Source organism: Abramis brama (genome assembly GCF_963993115.1).
Source record: "Abramis brama genome assembly, chromosome: 15".
NCBI lineage: Eukaryota > Metazoa > Chordata > Actinopteri > Cypriniformes > Leuciscidae > Abramis > Abramis brama.
The window spans coordinates 15,878,640-15,899,812 of record NC_139977.1 but is presented as its reverse complement, the minus strand read 5'-3'; the positions used below and the strand labels follow the sequence as shown (position 1 = coordinate 15,899,812).

The 21,173-nt window shown below is 37.0% G+C and overlaps 1 protein-coding gene across 6 annotated transcripts in view; it reads right to left on the bottom strand.

The window, feature by feature from the left end:
- Nucleotides 1-21,173, bottom strand: part of rap1gap2b (RAP1 GTPase activating protein 2b) — a 38,079-nt gene that overhangs the window by 6,389 nt on the left and 10,517 nt on the right. For 3 of the 6 annotated variants that reach the window (XM_084137423.1, XM_084137427.1, XM_084137425.1), the window contains 14 exons: nt 8,278-8,362; nt 7,493-7,528; nt 7,208-7,249; nt 6,327-6,359; nt 6,016-6,228; nt 5,716-5,819; nt 5,539-5,617; nt 4,473-4,526; nt 2,698-2,781; nt 2,340-2,440; nt 2,060-2,189; nt 1,803-1,958; nt 985-1,056; nt 519-605 (listed from right to left, as the gene is read on the bottom strand). In XM_084137423.1, the coding sequence (XP_083993549.1) occupies nt 519-605; nt 985-1,056; nt 1,803-1,958; nt 2,060-2,189; nt 2,340-2,440; nt 2,698-2,781; nt 4,473-4,526; nt 5,539-5,617; nt 5,716-5,819; nt 6,016-6,228; nt 6,327-6,359; nt 7,208-7,249; nt 7,493-7,528; nt 8,278-8,362 (1,276 nt within the window). The remainder of the gene's footprint in view (nt 1-518; nt 606-984; nt 1,057-1,802; nt 1,959-2,059; nt 2,190-2,339; nt 2,441-2,697; nt 2,782-4,472; nt 4,527-5,538; nt 5,618-5,715; nt 5,820-6,015; nt 6,229-6,326; nt 6,360-7,207; nt 7,250-7,492; nt 7,529-8,277; nt 8,363-21,173) is intronic. The other 3 variants (XM_084137424.1, XM_084137428.1, XM_084137426.1) reach the window with 1 other exon arrangement.

Genomic DNA, 21,173 nt, shown 5'->3' with positions numbered 1-21,173 from the left:
ATTGAAAAATTATTTTGAATTGTAAAAATATTTCAGAATATGTATGTTTTTACAGTATTTTTGATCGAATAAATGCCTTGGTGAGAATAAGAGACTTTCAAAAACATTAACAGATCTTGACTCCAAACCTTTGAACGGTAGCGTACATGTAAACAAAATGAATTGCTTATTTTCCCTTTTGATTCTTGTGATATGTAAAAATTCATTTTATTTATTCATGTTTGAAATTTTGAAGTCTCTATGACCCAAAATGTAACACTTTTAAAGAAGGTCGTTTGAGAGAGTTATCATGTTTGGTTTATAATTAGTTCTTATAGGATTAGGAAAAGAAAAGAAGTATCAAGTTATTTAAGTATTTTTTCTCTCAAGCTATTAAAAGAGCCTTTGGGTCTCTGAGACCCCCAATACGACATAACAGTCAGAGATTGTGGCAAAGCAGAAACTTATGAACAGCAAAGGCCTGATACGTACATCAGGACTGTAATGTGGTAATAAAGGATGCTCTATTGTTTCCTCACCTCAAGCTTGGCAAATCGGTTTGACCTGTAGCACGCCAACTCTGCATTGATCAGCTTGGTCAGCAGAAACTCTCTGAATTCTGGACCCTAAGAGAGAATAGAATGACACCGCAAATGTAACAAAGATGCAAGAACTGCCTTAAAAGACAATGACGTGACAAAATCCTGCCTGCAATAGCCAAATGTGTCAGACAAACAATAATCTGATAGCAAACTTTCTGCCCTATTAGTATTTGCTTTGCTTTCCCATCAAAATATTACATCATCCACAAAACAATATCAATTTAGTTGAGAGGCAAAAAGGCACAGAGAATATACTTGGATTTATGCTTAAAAAAGACAAAAAGTCTTCCTTCAAGTAAACTGATATTGGTTTTAAAGATGTTTAGATATTATAAATAGAAAACTAGATAAAAATACTGATTAAATGATTTAGTGTGGCAGATGTAGTGGTGCACTAATTTACCTTTTTGAAGACGGGCGGATTGGGAAGCGGAGGGCCGAAATGTGGCACATCATCACGTGCTGTGACAGACACCTGCACCATATAAATACAATTCAACATTCACTATAATATTTTTTTTTACATTAGTTAAGTACATTAGTTAACATTAACTAACAGTTTTTTTTAGCTAACATTAACAAAGATTAAAGGGTTAGTTCACCCAAAAATGAAAACTCTGTCATTAATTACTCAACCTCATGTCGGTTCAAACCCGTAAGACTTTCGTTTATCTTCGATAGACAAATAAAGACATTTTAAAGAAATTTCAGAGCGATTTCTGTCTTTCCATTGACAGTCTACGCAACTACCAATTTGACACCTCAAAAAGGTCATAAAGAGATCGTAAAACTAATTTTTCTGAAGAGATGACCATTGGGAATCGCTTTATGATAAACAGATTTAATTTAGGCTTTTGTTCACATATAAACATTCATCAACTCAAGAACCAATGAGGTTCATTCTCGTGTTACGTAGCAATCCATTCATATGGATTAGTTTTATGATCACTTTATGAACTTTTTGAAGTGTCAAAGTGGTAGTTGCGTAGCTGTCAATGGAGGGACAGAAAGCTCTCAGACTTCATTAAAAAGATCTTCAGTTGTGTTCCGAAGATGAACGAAAGTCCTATTGGGTTGGAACGACATGAGGGTGAGTAATTGATGACAATCTGTCCCTTTAATAATACTGTAACAAATGAATTGCTCATTGTTAGCTAATTTTAGTTAATGCATTATGGGATCTTATTGTAAAGTGAGAGCCAAGAAATTCTGATGACAAACCTTGTATGTGGTGTCATCTGTTCCAGGGTTTTCCACTTGAACCAGAATGTAGGCATGGAGGAAATTGGAAGCAATCATGTCAGGCACAAACGGTGTGCCCTCCTCTTGAAAAACTGCAGCCACAATGTCATTCCCAATGTGCCGCTTCCTTTGGAGCTGTGTGTAGGAAATAGAAACATATAATGATTTTACACGCTCTCTCTAGGACAGCATACTGATTGTCCCTAGATTTCAATCATAATTATAATCAGAAGCACCTGCTGCATGTCTCCCTCTGTATAGGGTAGTTTGGTGGAAACGTGAAACATGAGTTCCTGCCCTCTGAACACAGTGTAGACCGACTGAGACCCTGTCTGACCATGAGACACATCCAAACCTCCTCGAAACCTGAAGATATGTCATGGAGTGAAAACTGAGGTAGGCCAATAAAAGCACAAGTATTTGTGATGCAGAGAAAACACACGTTGTCCTTTGCAGGGCATTTATATATTCACACATCCTAACTTTTTTCAGCCTTTCTTTAATGTTTTCTTTTACCCTTTAAAGTCCTGCAGCTCTACACAGTCTCCCAGCACTTGGAGGAACTCCATGAAGGCCGGAGTCTCCTCACTGTTCCCAAACAACTCCTCCTCTGAGGTCTGCGGGCAGCAGAGAGTCAGAAGACATCAGTGAACGGCAAACGATGAAGAAAACAACAGGAAGCACAGGTAGAGTGGAAAGATGAAATAATTCACATATGGCAACAGCTTTATGGTTTTATTACTTTGGTGATTCAGACTGAAGCAGCTGTTAAAGTGTCCTTGAGAACCTCAGCCTGATCAGGTACCAGACCATTTTATATATATATTTTTATAATGGTCAGTGAACTGCACACAAACAACAATCATTTTCTCACCTGCCCAAACTTTTGGTAGACGACACCAAACTTAAAAGTATTGTTTAACTCATGGTCATCATAATTCACTATTAATTGAGAACCCTGCAAAAAACAAGAATAAACAAAGATAAACGTCAAACAATTAATATCCTCCTCATCAATACAGCTTTGACCGGCTCCTGAAGTTTAATTTCACTGAGACTCCAATGCGTAAATGTTTTTTATCTCTTAAACCATCTCATTAGTATTTGCTTTATTAAACAATCTGCCGAAACAGTTACAATCTATTGCAAAACATTCTGGTAATTTTAAAATGTGTAATAGGTTTTTATCTGACAAATTAATATTTAGCCAGAAGCAATATTGTGTCTATGAAATATTTCATAAAAACAAATAGGGATAAACATCATGTAATAATAAAAAGTAAATATATATATACAGCTCTGAAAAAAATTAAGAGACCACTGCAAAATGTAGTACTATTTATAAGTATGTGTTTGGGTAAAATTAACATTTTTGTTTTATTCTATAAACTACTGACAACATTTCTCCCAAATTCCAAATAAAAATATTGTCATTTAGAGCATTTATTTTCAGAAAATGACAACTGGTCAAAATAACAAAAAAGATGCAGTGTTGTCCTGTGCCGGCCTGTAGCTTTGTTGTCCCCAATGTCTGCTACTTGACCTTGTTCTTATGAACCGCCGTATTTGAAATTTTAAGGATGGAAGCAACCCGACGCTCACTGTATCCCTCTGCCAGTAAAGCCAAAGAGCTCAAAACTTTCCTTTTCAACTCTTTTGATTATATTTAACTCTTTTCTGAACTCTTCCTAAGTTAAAACATTAGTATTGTGTTGTTTAAAAATGAATATGAACTTATTTTCTTTCCATTATTCGAGGTCTGACAACTGTCACATTATGTTCAGTTAGTTTCATTATCATGTTCATCATGTGTCCCTTTGTTCAGTTTTCCCGCTCCTCATTATTAGTTCATATGTGTCAGCTGTGTTCTATTAATCATCCTAATTTGTGTTTGCTATATAAGTTGGTCCCTCACATTCATTCTCTGTCTGATCACTGTTACCCTATGTGTGTGTTACCCTGCTTGTTTGCCTTCCTTGTGGATATTTATCATTAAACGTCGTGTTGGAACTTGATTATTCTGTCTTCCTGAACCCACACGTGACCACACTGCATCTTTTTTGTTATTTTGACCAGTTGTCCTTTTCTGCAAATAAATGCTCAGTCTAAATGACAATATTTTTAGTAGTTTACAGAATAAAACAAAAATGTTATTTTTACCCAAACACATACCTATAAATAGTAAAACCAGAGAAACTGATAATTTTGCAGTGGTCTCTTAATTTTTTCCAGAGCTTGTATACAGTACAGTACCTGTCAAATCATTACTTTTTTATGTATTTGAAAGAAGTCTCTTATGTACACAAAGGCTGCATTTATTTAATCAAAAATACAGTAAAAACAGTAATATTGTGATTATAACAAAATTGGACAGTTGGTGGCGCTAGAGGGATTGAGTTAGAGACTCCAAATTTGCTGTGGTTAATGTCCAGACTGTGCTCTATCCGTGTTGCAAATTTTACCATTTTCCCACAAGCAGTTCTATGGGCTGCCATACACTTCAAGAGCAGAAGAAGAAGAGGAAGAGGAAGAAGGAATAATAATAACAACACTAACAGCTACAATAGGGTGCCTACACACCTCCAGTGCACGGCCCCTAATTGTAGTACAATATTAATGATAAAAACATAATATTAATCTTGCACTCACCTTTGGGTACAGCACAGGACTAAATCTCAGACCTACGATGTCTTCACACAGTAGCTATAGTGGGGAAACAATGACATCACACAAACTTAGTCAAGCCACTTAGCCAATAGTAGGACTATTGCGGTTCAGTAATTTAATTATTTAAAGAGGTCATATCGTTTTATAAATATTGTATTGTATTTCATTTATAATGTTACTAATTTTGTGACAATCACACTCAAAAAATCATATAATGTTGTTTTTCAGAAATATTTTCCACCCTCTGTCTGAATCTTACAAACAAATGGTCTGTTTTTTTGTTGATGTATCTGTAAGAAATGCCACATTTGCATGCCAAATGAGAAACTCCACTCAGACACGGGTTGTGGGTTTAGTGTCATATCCAATATATAGATATTTTAATATAATATACTTTGACCTCCTCCATCCTTCAGTAACAGAATTTTTGCAAAGATGCATTTCATAGAGACAGATTCACAAAACAATGGACCCTTTTGACATTTCTGGGGTTCTCAGAAGCGGACGTCGGCATAACTGGGTAAAATTCTATAGCGGTGAAAAGGAGGTTACAACAAACATAATTTTTGTAATTGCATGTGCTCTAAAAGCAAAAGAAAAAAGCTGTAATGACATCTCCGTGACTTTCCAGAAGAGGGAAAACATATCGAGAGATTGATTACAGCAGTCAGATGAGAGAAAGATGTCAAATTCGCCATCACTCCCTCAGCTGTTGTATTAGAAACACCCTCGCAGCAGCGTTAATACATTTTTTGACATTTACTGCCAAGGTAACATAACACAAAGTATAGCATTATAAAAAAAATCGATAGTCTGTGAAAAGGGTCTATGGGGGGAGCAAAATTAATAAATAAATTTAACTTGAATGTTTGGAAATATGAAATGTTTGTGTTCAGTGCACATACACATCAAACTAACCCTTTAAAGGATAGAGGACATACTGTTTACAATTTAGCAATGAAGTTAATCAATAAGACTTTAGGGGTCTGTCAGGGCGATCTGAAGTGGATAAAACCTGTGAGCCATCTGTGCAGGGCACAATCATTACCTTTGCTAACTGAGGGACACTGGGGAGCTCAGTCAAGCCCGCCAAAGAGATCCTGTCATAGACTGTCTTCGATGGAGCCCTAAACGAGGCAGAAATTGATAGAAAAATGCAATCAAACGTTCCAAAATGTGCCAATCATGTAATTACACATAAAGTGTTTGAAAGGGCTGTTATTACCTGAGAATGATGTGCAGGTACTCTTGCTCCTTCACCTCCTCGTGTCTGAGGGACAGTACGAGGTTGCCATGGTTACTGGCCGTGCAGTAGAAGTTCAGATGTTCCTGAGACCGGCAGATAAGAGAAAGCGGTTTAATTGTGAACCAATTCTAACACTGCGTTAAATTACACCGACTGCCGATTATCACAGCTCTGACATTGAATGATCCGTTTAAAATGATCTCACACAAATATTTGCCAAAAGCCTTTGTCTGATGGTCCATTTAAGTATAACACCACTATATTGATGCGAGTTCTCACCCTGCCGATAAAGTGCTTGCGGTACGCACGAATGGCGAAGTTACTCTCCAGTGCGTAGCCAAACTCTCCTGAATTCCTTCCTTCTCCATCTTCGTCATCACAGAAGCCATTCATCCAACTGGGAATGGCGGCAGGGGCGTCAGGATCTTCAATCCAGTAACCGCCGAACTCAGGCAGGATGACCTGAGGGTATGGCTCACCCCGCTGTAACACCTTGGAAAGAGAAATCAAACAAATAGAAAAAGACTGACGTCTGATACACACTCCACAGACCTTACATATAGTGCTTTTAGAAACTTAAATTGCTGTACCTCCTCTATCCGTGGGTATGGAATGTAATCATCCTGGAGGGGTAATAGTAATATAAATATAAGATAATGCTGTAAATGGACTTTGTAAATGGATCTTAACAGTGCTTTGGAAAAACTCTTGTGCCATGACAGGAAGCGTGATATGAGGCATACTGTATGTTTAGCTCATGCAACCCCATTATATGAGAAATTACATGCAGTCCACACAATGCTTCACAGTCATGCTTGCAACAAACATTTTTTTTTTTTTGTGGCTGTCTGGACAATCTGAATGAACATGCATTTGAGGGTAGGATTTTATCTTCAGTGGTTGCCTTTGTTGTTATTTTGCCTGTAAGCCATTTAAAAAAACGCTAAATCCAGCATTTGATTTTAAACTATATCTATAAAATGGGATCCGAATGACTTAGTCCATAAGTGTAAATGCTTCTACTTTGCATTTCCTAATGTAAAAAAAAATAATTTATATATATACATATATATATATATATATATATATGTATATATATGTATATATATATGTATATGTATATATATATGTATATATATATATATATATATATATATATATATATATATATATATATAATTATATTATAAGCATTATAAATTATTTTTAAAAATCGAAAAATGAAATGCTTTAGTTTTCAGCATGTCCTTTTTTTTGTTGCTTTAATGACACTTAATCTGCAACATTTCTTCTTCACTTTACCTCATACTATTTCTTTGTTTTTTTTTCAAAATCCTTAAAATTATTTTGTCTATCTTTAAATTTGATTACATACATGGGTGAAGAATGGCAACCTCATGCATGGGAAAAACAACTTTCTGAAACACAGACAAGCACTGAGTAATCTTGTAGTTTTTTCACACCCTCTGACCTTTACTCTTTGTGGCCTCATTTCCTCCACCTCAGAAACCTGCTAAGGGGTCAGGGTCAAAAGGTTGCAGTGTTAGCAACTGAAAGTGGAGGAGTGGTGAGCATGACAAGCACAGAACGAATCAAAGACTCATTTGAGGAAACTGTTCACTCAGCGGCCATTTTGCAACACCTCCGGGCAGCTATTTCGGACATCAAAGACCAATCCCTATCTACTTTAATGCGGAAATCCTGAAATATTTATATCATATATAAATCACACTATCAAAAGGATTTCACTTCTTACCTCCATCTTTTCCAGCACGTCAAAAAACTGAGTAGACTGTTGAAAAAGAAACAGAGGTCAATCTTTAGGCTAACATATAACATGCCAAGTATTTCACTTCACATTACAGGTCAACAAGTTTGTAGCTGCTGATTTCACAGTACGTCAATGGATCTGACCAAGTTAATCTGACAAAGTGTTATAAACATGCGTACATTATTTTTATTTTCATTTAATCTAAAATTTAATCTAATCTAAAAAAACGTTTTAATAATTCAAATTCAAAAAGAAACGTTTTTGAGGTTCCTCAGGGTTCTGTATTGGTACCCTTAATGTTATAAATATCCAGTATGTAATAGTCTAGTTGTTTTTGTGTGGCAAGTTGGAACATGTAATTTATGTTCAAATCAGAACATATCTAAAATGAATCTCACTATACATGTGACTATTGTACTCTTGACGAGTTTGCTTTTCCTTTCTTCCACCGTTGAGGAACATATAGACTACCCAGGGGATGATGTCTGAAGTCATGGTCTACTGAGTAAGTAGGGTACATCACCAGCTACAGGTTTATGTTGGGGTCTTGTCTCCAGGAGAGAGGGAGTAAAGATGGTTTTATCTGCCTGAACCAAATAAGTCAATAATTGCTGCTTTATAATGAACTATTTATGAAATGTTATGCTTGACTCCATGCAATGTTATGCATTGAAATGTTATGCTTGACTTTTTGCAGCTGTAAGCTCTCTGAGCAAATCCCCTTCCAGTGCTGAATCATAACAGGCCCTGAGAGCAGACGTGCCGCTTACCTTCATGGCAGCAGGGGCGGTTCTGGGGGGAGAGGGAGGGCGGTCTTCCAGGGGCACATTGGAGATGGTCAGCAACTCCTGCTTCCTGCAACACAGTGACATCATCACCGCCATTACACACTTTTAAAATAACATTAAAAGGTCAAACATACAGTCACTAATGAATGGAAATACACATAAAATATCTAAACTTACTAATCTTAAAGGTGCACTCATTCTTTTTGTTATTATAATTATTGTTTTTTTGGTGGAATAGTTTAACCATGACTGAAAATGATTGCCTTTACATGATGCTGAAAACATGATGCTGTATAATAGCCATTTTGGCTAGCGAAACATAAACAAATAATACTGAGTGCACCTTTAAAAGCTGACTATTGAATTTCGTGGGGTGGTCTGCAGTGTCATCTTCACACAGACAGGATCCTCACTGAAAGCCTATTGCCTCGTTCTCCTTTTACTCTTCGGGAACGTACCTCTCCGATTTGACCCTCACATGATTTCAAGATCATCAATAAAAAATGGGCCAAAGATGGGCAATTTGTTCTTTAAATGAGCTCTCTGGATAGGAGGCTGACATGTGGAGGATCTAGAGGCTCCTGCTCAAGATTAATTTTCCTTCGCTTTCCACCTTCCTCTTCATAAGTGAGGTACGGATAGAGAAGCAGACAGAAAGGGGGAGAGAGGGGAGGTTGGAGAGAGAAATGAACAAGGCTCTAAAAATACCCAACCAATCCTTCATAAGCACTCTGTAAATAGATCCCATAAATCCATCAATATATTCGTAATAGGCTGAAAGTGACATATCGTTCATTATGCTTGACAAGGTATTTCTCTCACAAACTCAACACTCCCAAAACTAGCCAAATGAATCCAGTCTGCATGTCCATAAAAATGTCTAGTTTAGCTCATTTTTGTTCCAAAAATCACAAGGAGATATAATGAATAATTGGCACCAAATGAAATAAACACATCCTGACCAGGAGAATTATCTTCACACCTCTGGAAGGATGTGAACCGCTTCTTGTCACATTGTCTGTCATTTTAGTCAACATGAAAACACCTTTCCTGGACAACTCAGCAAGAGTGACTGGGTAATTTCATAATTTCACAAAAGATACTTTTGTAGAATAAAATAATCAGTGCAATATCAAGTTTAGCACTATATGATACAAATGATACACTATACAAATCTGTTTGACAGTCTTTATCTCTCCATCACAGAAGGGCACATTTCCTCTCATAAATATTCATTAATCAATCTGCTGGGAAATTAATTTTAAAAGTTATGTTGAAATATAAAGTTCTAAGTCAATATTTTAAAATCAATCATGTACAGTACTGGAGCAAAATATGACTTCTATACAACGCTGAACAATTTGCTTACATTAATCACCATGAACAATTATTACTATTAGTTATTTTATTTATAAAATCATAAATTCTATTCAAAATTCCCTTGTTTTTGGTCAGAGAGCATTACAAATCACTAAGCACAATTAGCTTATAAAGTGTGCAGGACATGTAGGCCTAGAATTAATTGAGCTCAAGTTCTCCAAAACATTCAATTTCAATTTCCAGCCAAACTTTACTGTTACAGAATCCTAAAACTGATCTGTGAACCGTAGTGTTGATTCGACTACAAACTTAAATAATGCATATGAATGTTCTGACCTCTCTCTCCACACACACACACACACACACACACACACACACACACACACACACACACACACACACACTCACACACACACACACACACGCGTTGGACCCTCTCCACCACATATGCTACAGACATATACAACCTCAAATGATATTCACCCACCACTGGCTGTCCGTCTCCGTCAGTCTCTGTCTCTCACACCGTTTGCGGGAGCGGTGGAGAAGTCCGATAAGAGCAACAGCAGCACGGACACCTGCTCTCCGACAGCGCACTCTGGACCTGAACTCAGACATGGCCAAACCTCAGGTTCAGTCTCAGTCTCCTGTCACATCACACCGACACCAGCTACGGCTGAATCTGCATCGTCACAATCACCAAAGATGAGGTGCTGTCCTCGCCAGCACAGACTGTATGTGTGCATCCTTCACTGTGAATACCTCTCATTCTCTCTCTCTCTCTCTCTCTCTCTCTCTCTCTCACCCGCCCTCTTAAATGGCATTTCACTTTGACACCTTATTCTCGATTAAGGAGCTTTGATTGCTTAACCTCTGCTTTTCTATGAAGACATTTCAGCTATTTACCACTCTTTTTCTCACCACACACACACACACACACACACACACAGACACACACACACACACAGACACACACACACACACACACACACACACACACACACACACACACACACACACACACACACACACACACACACACACACACACACACACATCTATATACTATACTTGTATAACTGGTTTTTCCTTTTATTCTGTTTGTCACCTTGTGTTTTATGTCTTGAAAGCTCAAAAGAACAGTATGGAATTATTGCTATTCCAGCTCTTTTCCTTCATTCGATACACCGATTACATGGTGTGTGTGTGTGTGTGTATTTTGTTACTGCCCTGTAGGCACATTTTTATCTGTGACAAGACTTTCAATCTCTTTAATGTTGAGTTAACCTTTCTCAATATCTCAAAAGACTCTAAATCCTGTACAAAATACCAATTACATTCATGTTGTTCTAGATAAGAATTCTAACTTAAAGTCCCCCTGTGGTGAAAATCAAGTTTTTATATGTTGTTTATATGTCTATGTGGTGTTTTTAATGTGCTTTAAGACAAACCATGTGCAAATTCATAAGTCAACACCATTGCTGAGTATTTTATCTTTAAAACGATGGTGAACAGTCTCAAAAAAAGCAGTTTGAAATCACTGGTGTTTCTGACGTCACAAACTACCTTGTAGCCAATCACGTCACGAGTGGGCGGGCTTTAGCGTATCAATTACAGCGAACCAGCAGGGGAGTCTCGAGAGATGCCAGGTTATCCAGGTATATTTTTCTGTTAATATGAAACATCGGGTAGATTTAGCAATATAGAGGGTATATGATATATATTACGATGTTATGATGAACTATGCCTTTCTCCAATGACGTTCTGAGTTGTTCAAAGCATTTCTTATGATTGTTAGAAGGCAGACTGAGATGGCGAACGGGAAAATAGTTTGCGTAACATTAGCAACACATTATTAGCTGTTTGATAACATAATCAACCAAAAGGCTACTCATATTAATTACCATTATGTGTCTGACGTTGTAAAGAGCCATACTATACCATTGTGCAGCGTTTACCTCAGTAAGTTGGCTGAGGGAGGCGGGGCTAATTAGCATATTCTTAGATCCACGTATACTAAATGTAGAGTTGCATTCAAGATATTTTAAGGCATGAAGATTTTTTTTTTCACAGGAAATATGTCATTTTGGTGATCAAAGATGAGTTTTAAGGGATACAATTATTGACTACAGGGTGACTTTAAGGAATCTCTATTATAATTCATAAAAGAGTGATGTTTGATATATGTTTCTATTATATTTTGAAGCTGTGATGTCTTAAACTCTGCAGAAGGATTTTTGAGGGCTGTTTATACTCACTGCAATTATAAGCCAATTTTTCATCATTTAATGTCACCTGCTGTGCAAATCCGCTCCTACTTGTTACAATTTCGAGCAACAAGAGAGCGTGTGCGTGTGAGCAAAATGTTTCCGTAACACAAAGAGCATTAAATGCTTTGGGGGATTTGCTATAGCTGAAGGAAATCGCTCTATGATGAGACATTCAGACTCATCAAGAGCTGTGTGTCACAGATTAATGGCTGCCAGACAAATATTTCAGTACAACAAGTGTAAAAATATATAGTGTGCAATATGATGAGCAATATAGGCTCATTCCAAAAACAGTCATGAAACACAACTGATTCTTGATGTGCACCGGATGATTTGAGTTCTTTGGCTCATGAGATGTGGTGAAATGATACTGAATCACACTGAGGGTGCTATTCAGTAAAAACAGGAGATTTCAGTTGTATCATGTAAGCCACCAGACAGTGCTAAAGTGATAAAGAGCGGTTCTCACAGGAGTTACGCACTGTAACACACTGTAATGTTTGAGATAAGGAATGTTAGATGGGAGTGGAGATGATATTTTCACGTGAGCAAATCATAAAATGCGGCAATTTTAAGGTGTGGATGTCATCAAGATGTATCCGATTGCAGTTACATTAAACAACTATGATTTTAAGCAAAATATGCTTTTTCTTTTTTGTTTTTTACAATTGCTAGGACACATTTCTCAATACTTAGATCACTTTTTCAAATCTCTTCACACAGTTCTCCAAACCAACTTTCAGTTTTGCACAGGACTAACATGGACTAACTACTAAACACTTCATTCATGTCTCAAATCAACTTTTTCTTCCATAACACCAGCAAAGGTTGTCAACCAACAAACTCACTTTGTCACTAAAACAATGGCCTAAAAACACTAACAACAGGCCGCATTATAATTATTGTTTGCTTTTGTAAAATTTCTTTACAAAACAAGAATGACACACTCTGCTGTTTATAATTGACTGACGTTATGAAATTAAAAGACTATTTGATTTTTGAGTTTTTGCAATGGGGAAAATAATGCACTAACAGGGTTGTTAGCAAAATTATGGACAAATATGCTAAATATGCTTTTAAATCATGCTTTTGGGCATCAAATTAAATATTTTTTACTAAAATGTATTAAATATCAAAATTATCATGTTTTGTTATTGTCATACTAAGTTAATTATATTTCACACATCCAAAAAAGGGATTTGTCTTGAACGCTTAAAAACGTAATGTAACACCAAAGTATACCAAATTTGCAGAAAGTGCCAGATACATATTAGAAACTAGGCACATTCACAACTGCATCAGATAAACATTAGCCTGCACTTTTCAAATGTTTACAAAATGTTAAAAGTGAATTATTTTGTAATATTTTTGTAATAGGAAACGTGTGAGGAAGTGGACTGTGTCTTTCCATCATCAGAGTTGTTACCACAATTAAAAATACGAAAGATGTGCCATGATAACTGACAGCTAATGGACATGAAGATGCACAATCAGAGCCGTGTGCTTAGTATTCAAGTCCACAGATCTGCCGGGCGGACACGTGTTGGGAGAACTGGCACCCTGCTGCACTTCATGTCTGATACACACATGCAATCACAGATAAGACCCTGCAGACTGTCACTGTCTTGTTTAGTTTCTAGCCATGTGCTGCGTCCCATTTCGCCTACTTATACTATGCCCTAAAAGTATGGACTGTTTTTATGAAGAAAAAGCACATTTGTGACCCTGGACCACAAAACCAGTCACATGGATCACTTTTTTGAAATTGAGATGCATGCATCATCTGAAAGCTGAATAAATAAGCCTTCCATTGATGTATGGTTTGTTAGGATAGGACAATATTTGGCAGAAATACAACTATCTGAACATCTGGAATCTGAGGGTGCAAAAAAATCGAAACATTGAGAAAATCTCCTTTAAAGTTGTCCATTTATGTTTGCGATTGTGCTGCATTCACTTACAAAAATAAATGTTTTATATATTTACAGTAGGGAATTTACAAAATATCTTCATGGAACATGATCTTTACTTTATTTTTGGCATAAAAGAAAAATCGATAATTTTGACCCATACAATGTATTGTTGTGCTATTGCCACAAATATACCCGTGCGACATGTGACTGGTTTTGTAATCCAGGGTCACATTTTGAGTGTGTAGCAGAAGCTTTGGGACATACTACGTCATAATTGCATCTTTAACAGACAGCTCTGTCGGTTAGTTACATGCATCATGTCACAGTTTAAACTGCCCTGTCAATCATCCAGTCACAGTTAAATTCCTCCACATTCAATTTAATTTCCTACCGTTTCGGAGAGAAATGAAGTAGCACTTTGATCTACCAGTCGTGGGTCTCTCATGCGGAGACTCTCCTCATGTGTTTGCAATTTGCATAATAATGCATTTAAAAGTTAATGACCAAACGTATCATTACAAAAGTTCACAATGCTGTTGCAGAAGAAATATAATGTGGACAACTTTTATATTAGTATATACAGGTGCTGGTCATAAAATTAGAATATCATCAAAAAGTTGATTTATTTCAAGAATTCAACTTAACAGGTGAAACTAATATATTATATAGACTCATTACATGCAAAGTGAGATATTTCAAGCCTTTATTTGTTATAATTTTGATGATTATGGCTTACAGCTTATGAAACCCACGAAATCAAAATCCCAGAAAATTAGAATATTACATGAAATCACACAGTAATTACACAGTAATTACACATGGTCATTGAACCAGGTTTTGGTTCTTTTGGCAGTGTGGGCAGGTGCAAATCCTGCTGGAAAATGAAGGAAGCATGAAGTGCTCTGAAAATGTCCTGGTAGACGGCTGCGTTGAGTGGACAGCACAGTGGACCAACACCAGCCGATGACATGGCTCCCCAAACCAACACAGACTGTGGAAACTTCACACTGGACTTCAAGCATCTTGGATTGTGTGCCTCTCCATTCTTCCTCCAGACTCTGGGACCTTGGTTTCCAAATGAGATGCAAAATTTGCTCTCATCAGAAAAGAGGACTTTGGTCCACTGTGCTTTATTAAATCCAGAGTCAACGCAGCCGTCTACCAGGACATTTCCAGAGCACTTCATGCTTCCTTCATTTTCCAGCAGGATTTGCACCTGCCCACACTGCCAAAACAACCAAAACCTGGTTCAATGACCATGGTATTACTGTGTAATTACTGTGTGATTTCATGTAATATTCTAATTTTCTGGGATTTTGATTTCGTGGGTTTCATAAGCTGTAAGCCATAATCATCAAAATTATAACAAATAAAGGCTTGAAATATCTCACTTTGCATGTAATGAGTCTATATAATATATTAGTTTCACCTGTTAAGTTGAATTCTTGAAATAAATCAACTTTTTGATGATATTCTAATTTTATGACCAGCACCTGTATATACTAATATTTGTAGTTGTAATATATGTTAGAATTACCAATATTTTAACACTTTAACGTTATTCTGTAAACACTATTTTTGTAAAATGGTGGTTATTAATAATTATGGCAGAAATCATTATTTTTTAATTATTAAATCAATATTTATGTTGATTAGCTCTATAAAATCTACTACAGTATGTTTTTATTTGAAATGTATTTTTTTCGTTTAGTTTTCGTTCCTGGTTTTTATTAAAGATATTTCTTAGTTCCCTGACACAGACAGAGTACAAGAGCACTTTATCCTAAAACGTGACAACAGCAACTGAGATTTCAGTGGGTAAATATCTGATGTCTACAGGTTTCTGTCTGCCCTTCTCTTCTCAGCAGGGATGCCACACAGACTGGCATTGGCTTCCTATGTAGTTCATGCATGCCCCCCCTTCCTTTTCATGTTTTTTTTGTTTTTTTTTCATTAAAACCCCAGAACATACTGCTCTAGCACAAGCACAAAAGCTGAATGTATCAGGTTGGTCCAGAAGTCTCTCTCTGTGTTGCCTTTGAAGTGTTTTGTAAGCATGTGCCCTCTATTATGACACTGTGTACCTAAACACATTTATTTTTCAGCTTGGTAGCAACCGGCAGCTTGTGTTCCCAGAGGCCAGATGAAGTCTGATATTTCATACATCACATCAGATAAAGCTTAATGCATCTCTTTGTCCCTTCATGACGATTATTAATGGACTAAGAAATATAACTATTTTATTAATATCGGGGTCCAAACCAAGGGACGATAATGTTGAAGTTGGATGGATTCTGATTAGCTGTCAATGTTTTTTTTTTATCATTCATCAATCATTACTGGGAATCGATAATGTTGAAGTTGGATGGATTCTGATTAGCTGTCAATGTTTTTGTTTATCATTCATCAGTCATTACTGGGAATTTGTGCAAAGGATCGTAAGTGATTGGAGGACGCCAAGGATACATCTGATAATGCATCCTTCAAAATAAGCCGAGTGAAGGATGCGAAAGGAAGGCTGACTTCCAAGGATCCTTCAAATGGAGACAGCCTTCAACAGAGCTTAATGACGTGGCAGCCGAGATTGAGTATCTATTCTCAGTTTAGTAACAAGACTTTATGCTGTCAGCCTCCTCTAACATTGCCTGCATGCGTTAAAGACAAAAATTTGTAATATAACTGACTAGTGGGTTGTTGTACGTACGACAACGAACCACTTTACTTAATACTGTAGGCTTTTTGGAAAGCACAACCCCTTTGGTACGTGCTGTTCCACCACTCCTCCATCTGTTCACTCACTCTCCTCCTGACCTTTTCAATGGACTTTACCTGTCTTCCTATCTGCTCTTTCCGTCTCTGTTGGACCGTGTATGTCCCCCACTGCTCTGATGTACACTGTCCTGCTTTGATCTGAAACATTTCAAAATAAGGTGCATCTGTTGACTTCTGTCAAAAATGAGTTGCAGTCATTTCAACTGCGAGAAGTGGAAGGACGAGAGAGAGAGAGAGAGAGAGAGAGAGAGAGAGAGATGGAAAGAGTGCAACAAGAAGGCATAAAAACAGAGGACAGAAAATCAAGAGGTAAAATAAGAAAGAAAAATGATATGCGCCAATATCCACCGACACAGTACTGCAGCGAACATAATAGCTTCTAATTGAAATGCTGTTCATTTTCATCAGCTGTCTGTGCCAGAGAGGCTGGGACGCTACACTGCACATCCTTCTGTCAGGAAGCGCACAATGAGCGTCCTGATTAACACGCCACTCGACTTAATGGTACTATGACACACAAAGAGTTAGAAACTAATCGTAGACAGCTGTTGAAATGCCTTCAGAATCTCAGGCCAATGCAAGCCACTGTCTGCACATGTACAAATAATAAAGACTTGTTTATGAATACAAATGGAGGAAATCTTTTAGATGTAGCAAATCTTTTTACAGGTCTTATCCTAATGAAATACTTAAATTTGTTCTGATAAAATTGCACTCAACCCAGGATACAGTACGCACGTCCTGATTTGCAGAGTAAGACTCTTTCCTGGGTCCAGATATTTTGTTGATCCTGGAACAACATTCCTGTTCGATACTAATCATTTCCCTAACCTCCCAAAACCTAACCCTACCCATAAGTCATCCCTGAAATCAGGGGGAAATGATAGGAGATTACACTGATGTAGAAGCAGCTATAACCCTGCTTGTGAGCCAAAACTTGTCCTTCAAATCTGATTGGTTGATTGGAATGTTGTCACAGGATCAACAAAGAAGTTGATCCAAGAACATGTTGTACTTGGTGAAATCGGGTTCTGCCTACAGTACAGTATTAATATGAATGTAAGGCCCTCTAGTGGTTATATTTCAATGATAAAAGGTGCTGTAAAAAAACATGATGCATAAATTATTTTGTAGTATTTATTTTCATACTATATAGACAGACCATAATCATTGTAGCCAACAGGTATTTACATGACCAGGAAAAAATAATAATAATAAGAGTTAAAATAGTCAATGTGATGGCAAGTCCATTCATGTTTCATGTTTCATACTTCCAATGCATAAGTTGTGACTTATGAAAACAAACTTGACGGGAAAATGTTCGCACCTGCACGCAAACTCCCATGCGTACGAACATTTTGGAGACGGAGCAGTTTGGCGACACCGATGGTGAGCTGGATGGAGTTAAGTGTCTTTTTGGTCACTTTTAGACAGAACATTTTAAGAAAATTATACATACAGAAAGATAATGCAAATATAATTTCACTCACCAAGCCTATCACATGAATCAAACATCCATCCATTCTTAAATGTCCGCACCAGCGAGCGCGTTGGGCCGTTTAGTGAAACTGACGCATATTTTTCTAACGGCAGATGAAGGAAAACCGTAAATCTTCATTATGAGTCCTAATCATAAATAAAATGCATGTTCACAATAACAGTTTAAATAAATAAAATAATGATTTAAACTATGTTTTACTTCTGATATAAACATTTCGATTAAATATGCCATTCTCAACGTTAAACACTACATGAAATCATTACTGAGAAGTAAAAAAAAAGAAAAGTATATTCAATAAATATAAATATTTGTAGTGCATGCAATGCTTTTGAACACTTTTCCTGTGGCATGTTGTGTTTTAATGTTTTAACAACAGAGAGAATTGCTTCATGATAACAGCAGATTGAGAAAATATTTCCCTGCAAATAGTGCACAACAAGGCCTATCTGTTTCCATTAAAAATTTAAATCAATTAAAAATACTATATGGCCAGTGGAAAAGATTGAGAAAAACTTTATCTGAAACGTATTTTACACTATTTGATTTATTTATTCAAAAACAATGCAAGGATAGGCTACTAAATGATTTTTATCAATGTAATGTGACGGCACATCCGAATGTATCTCATATTTTCCTAATGTCTTGTACCGTTAAATGTGTTATCACGTGGATGGATATGCATATGCAAAGGATAAGCAGATGAGGATATGCATAGTAAAACTAGGCGTTGTAAGCTCCATATATGGTTATTTCGGGGAGGAGACGCATGTGCGCACAATATTTCGCTGACTGGGATTTATAAAGGGAATTTTGCGCAGGTTCTGGCGTGCGGTTTTATAAGTCTGAATATTTTTTGTTTATAAGTCTGAATACGCCATTTTTGGCTTTCGGGCGCACGCACACTTTTAGTAAGGATCCTACGCACAGTTTTATAAATGAGACCCCTGATCAGTCAAATAATGTGGTTGGACATTGGCTCCCTACAGGCTGTGCTGCATGTGAAACCGTTAATATCAAGCAATCCGCCGGGGTTCACATTTGACTACTATGAAATAAAGAGCACTGCAGGGTTAAGTCAACATCCCTTTCAAGGAAAGTCTGTTCACTTGACGACCAAATTTGCAACACCTCAGGGTAGCTATTTCAGGCATCCAAGACCAACATCTATCTACTTGAATGGAGATATCCTGAAATCTCAAAAATGCTTACACGTGCTTACATGTCTCAAATCAGAAACAAAATCTGACATAAATTGTTCAAATGCTCTTTCTTTCATTCATAAGTAATAGGAGTGCATCGTCTAAAGTCTTTGGTTATGTGCAGTCCCTCTGCTTGTGTCTTCACAAATTCAGTTTAAAAACAAAACAGTCTAAAGTCTCATACAAGTAATGAAAGTGAAAAGGTGCATTAGTTTGTGATAAGTCTAAATGCTTTTTTTAAATAACAGTTTTGCAACATGACAATGAGATTTCTCAGCAGCAGCTGTCATTACGACTGTTCCTCTTTCACATACTGATTTTGAATTGTTGCTGTCTTTAGCCTAACTGCCTCCATCAGAAATTAGCTTCAATCATAATAGGGCCATGTGAAACTGAGGTGTAGAGGGAATTACATTTAACTAGATCACAATCACAGACACAATTTGCTGGCAAACATACAGGCACACTTAGTGTTGCATGATTTTTAAAGGTTATGAAAAAGAACAGAATGTGAAACAAATCTCAACAATTTATTTCAGTGGAAAATCAAGTTCTTGTCTTCACATGTAAGTGGTGCAGTTGTGTAACTGTTTTTTTCCCTATGAAAGGATCTCAATCTTCCAGCTACACATTTATTTTTTATCAGACAAGCACAACTCCTGTAGGAGATGGAGGGATAGAGAGAGGAAGTGGAGGAATGAGCAGTGATGTGGAAGAGGCTCTGTCTACTGAGGACCAGCAGTCAAAGGATAAATACAAAGTGTCAAGTGCACTAAAAGTGAGGATGAACTCTGCTTGAATACCAGAAGCTTAGTGAAAGCACTTAAAGAGAGCAGACTAAAATACAAAGAAAGTGAAAGTATCACTTTTATATGAAGCCTGTATATATAATGCATTTTAAAATACTAAAATACCCTGGCCCTGATAATCATTTAGTTCCTGTAATCACTGCATTCACATTACAGCATCATATTTACCTATACCTATAGTTATATCTTTAGAAAGTACAAGTTAGTTTAGTTTAATGTATTAAAATGTGCAATCAAGATCAAAATCAAAATGTATGCCTTTTAAATTTGTATAGGCTAACGCATGATACGTTTTAAAGGTGTAATCATGAAATACAAATGCTGTCATGAAACTCTAAATGGCACAGGCTAATTGGTCCTTAACTCAATCTGCTTGCAATCACATCATTCTCTAGGGCACAGCTGATTGGTTCCTCCTGTATCAGTAGCCAATGAGCTCGCTGCTCAACCTTTAAATACTTGGTCAGCATTTGCTGTAGCAGTGCAGCGTACTTTCAGAAACCCTCCACCTTCCCCAGCTCCACCTGTATAGATCTGCTACGGCTAATTCATGTACGCTATATTGTACAGCAGTAGCATGTCTTACTTGCTCACAGCAGCATGTTGTGTATGTATTCGCAGTAGTAAGTCCCGTACTTGCTCTGCAGCAGCAGCAGCAATAACAGCAGCAGCAATAACCAACAGCAGAGTTTTGCTACTGGGAAAATTAAAATCATTACAATAAATTAAACACTTTATTTTAGTATTATCATTTATTTTATTCAACTACAGTGTGTATGAATGGTGTCACGGTTCTGTGTTGTTCGAACTTTGTTTGCCGTTTTTCCGCCTTAGTTTGTCACCATAGTTACTTTGATTTTGTCACTCTGTTCAGCTGTTCTGTCTGTTTATCCTCAGATGGAGAGCCAGCGCGAGGTGTGACTGAGACAGAGTGCACGTCTGATCAGGTGTGTGAGCCAGCCACATCGTCCATCGCTGTGGGAGTTTTTGTGGAATGGATATGAGCCCCGTCCACACTCCCACCACTGTGAGTGAGTTGTAGTTGGACTCAATGAACTACTGTTTTGATTTTGGAGAGGATGATTCTCTGCCCC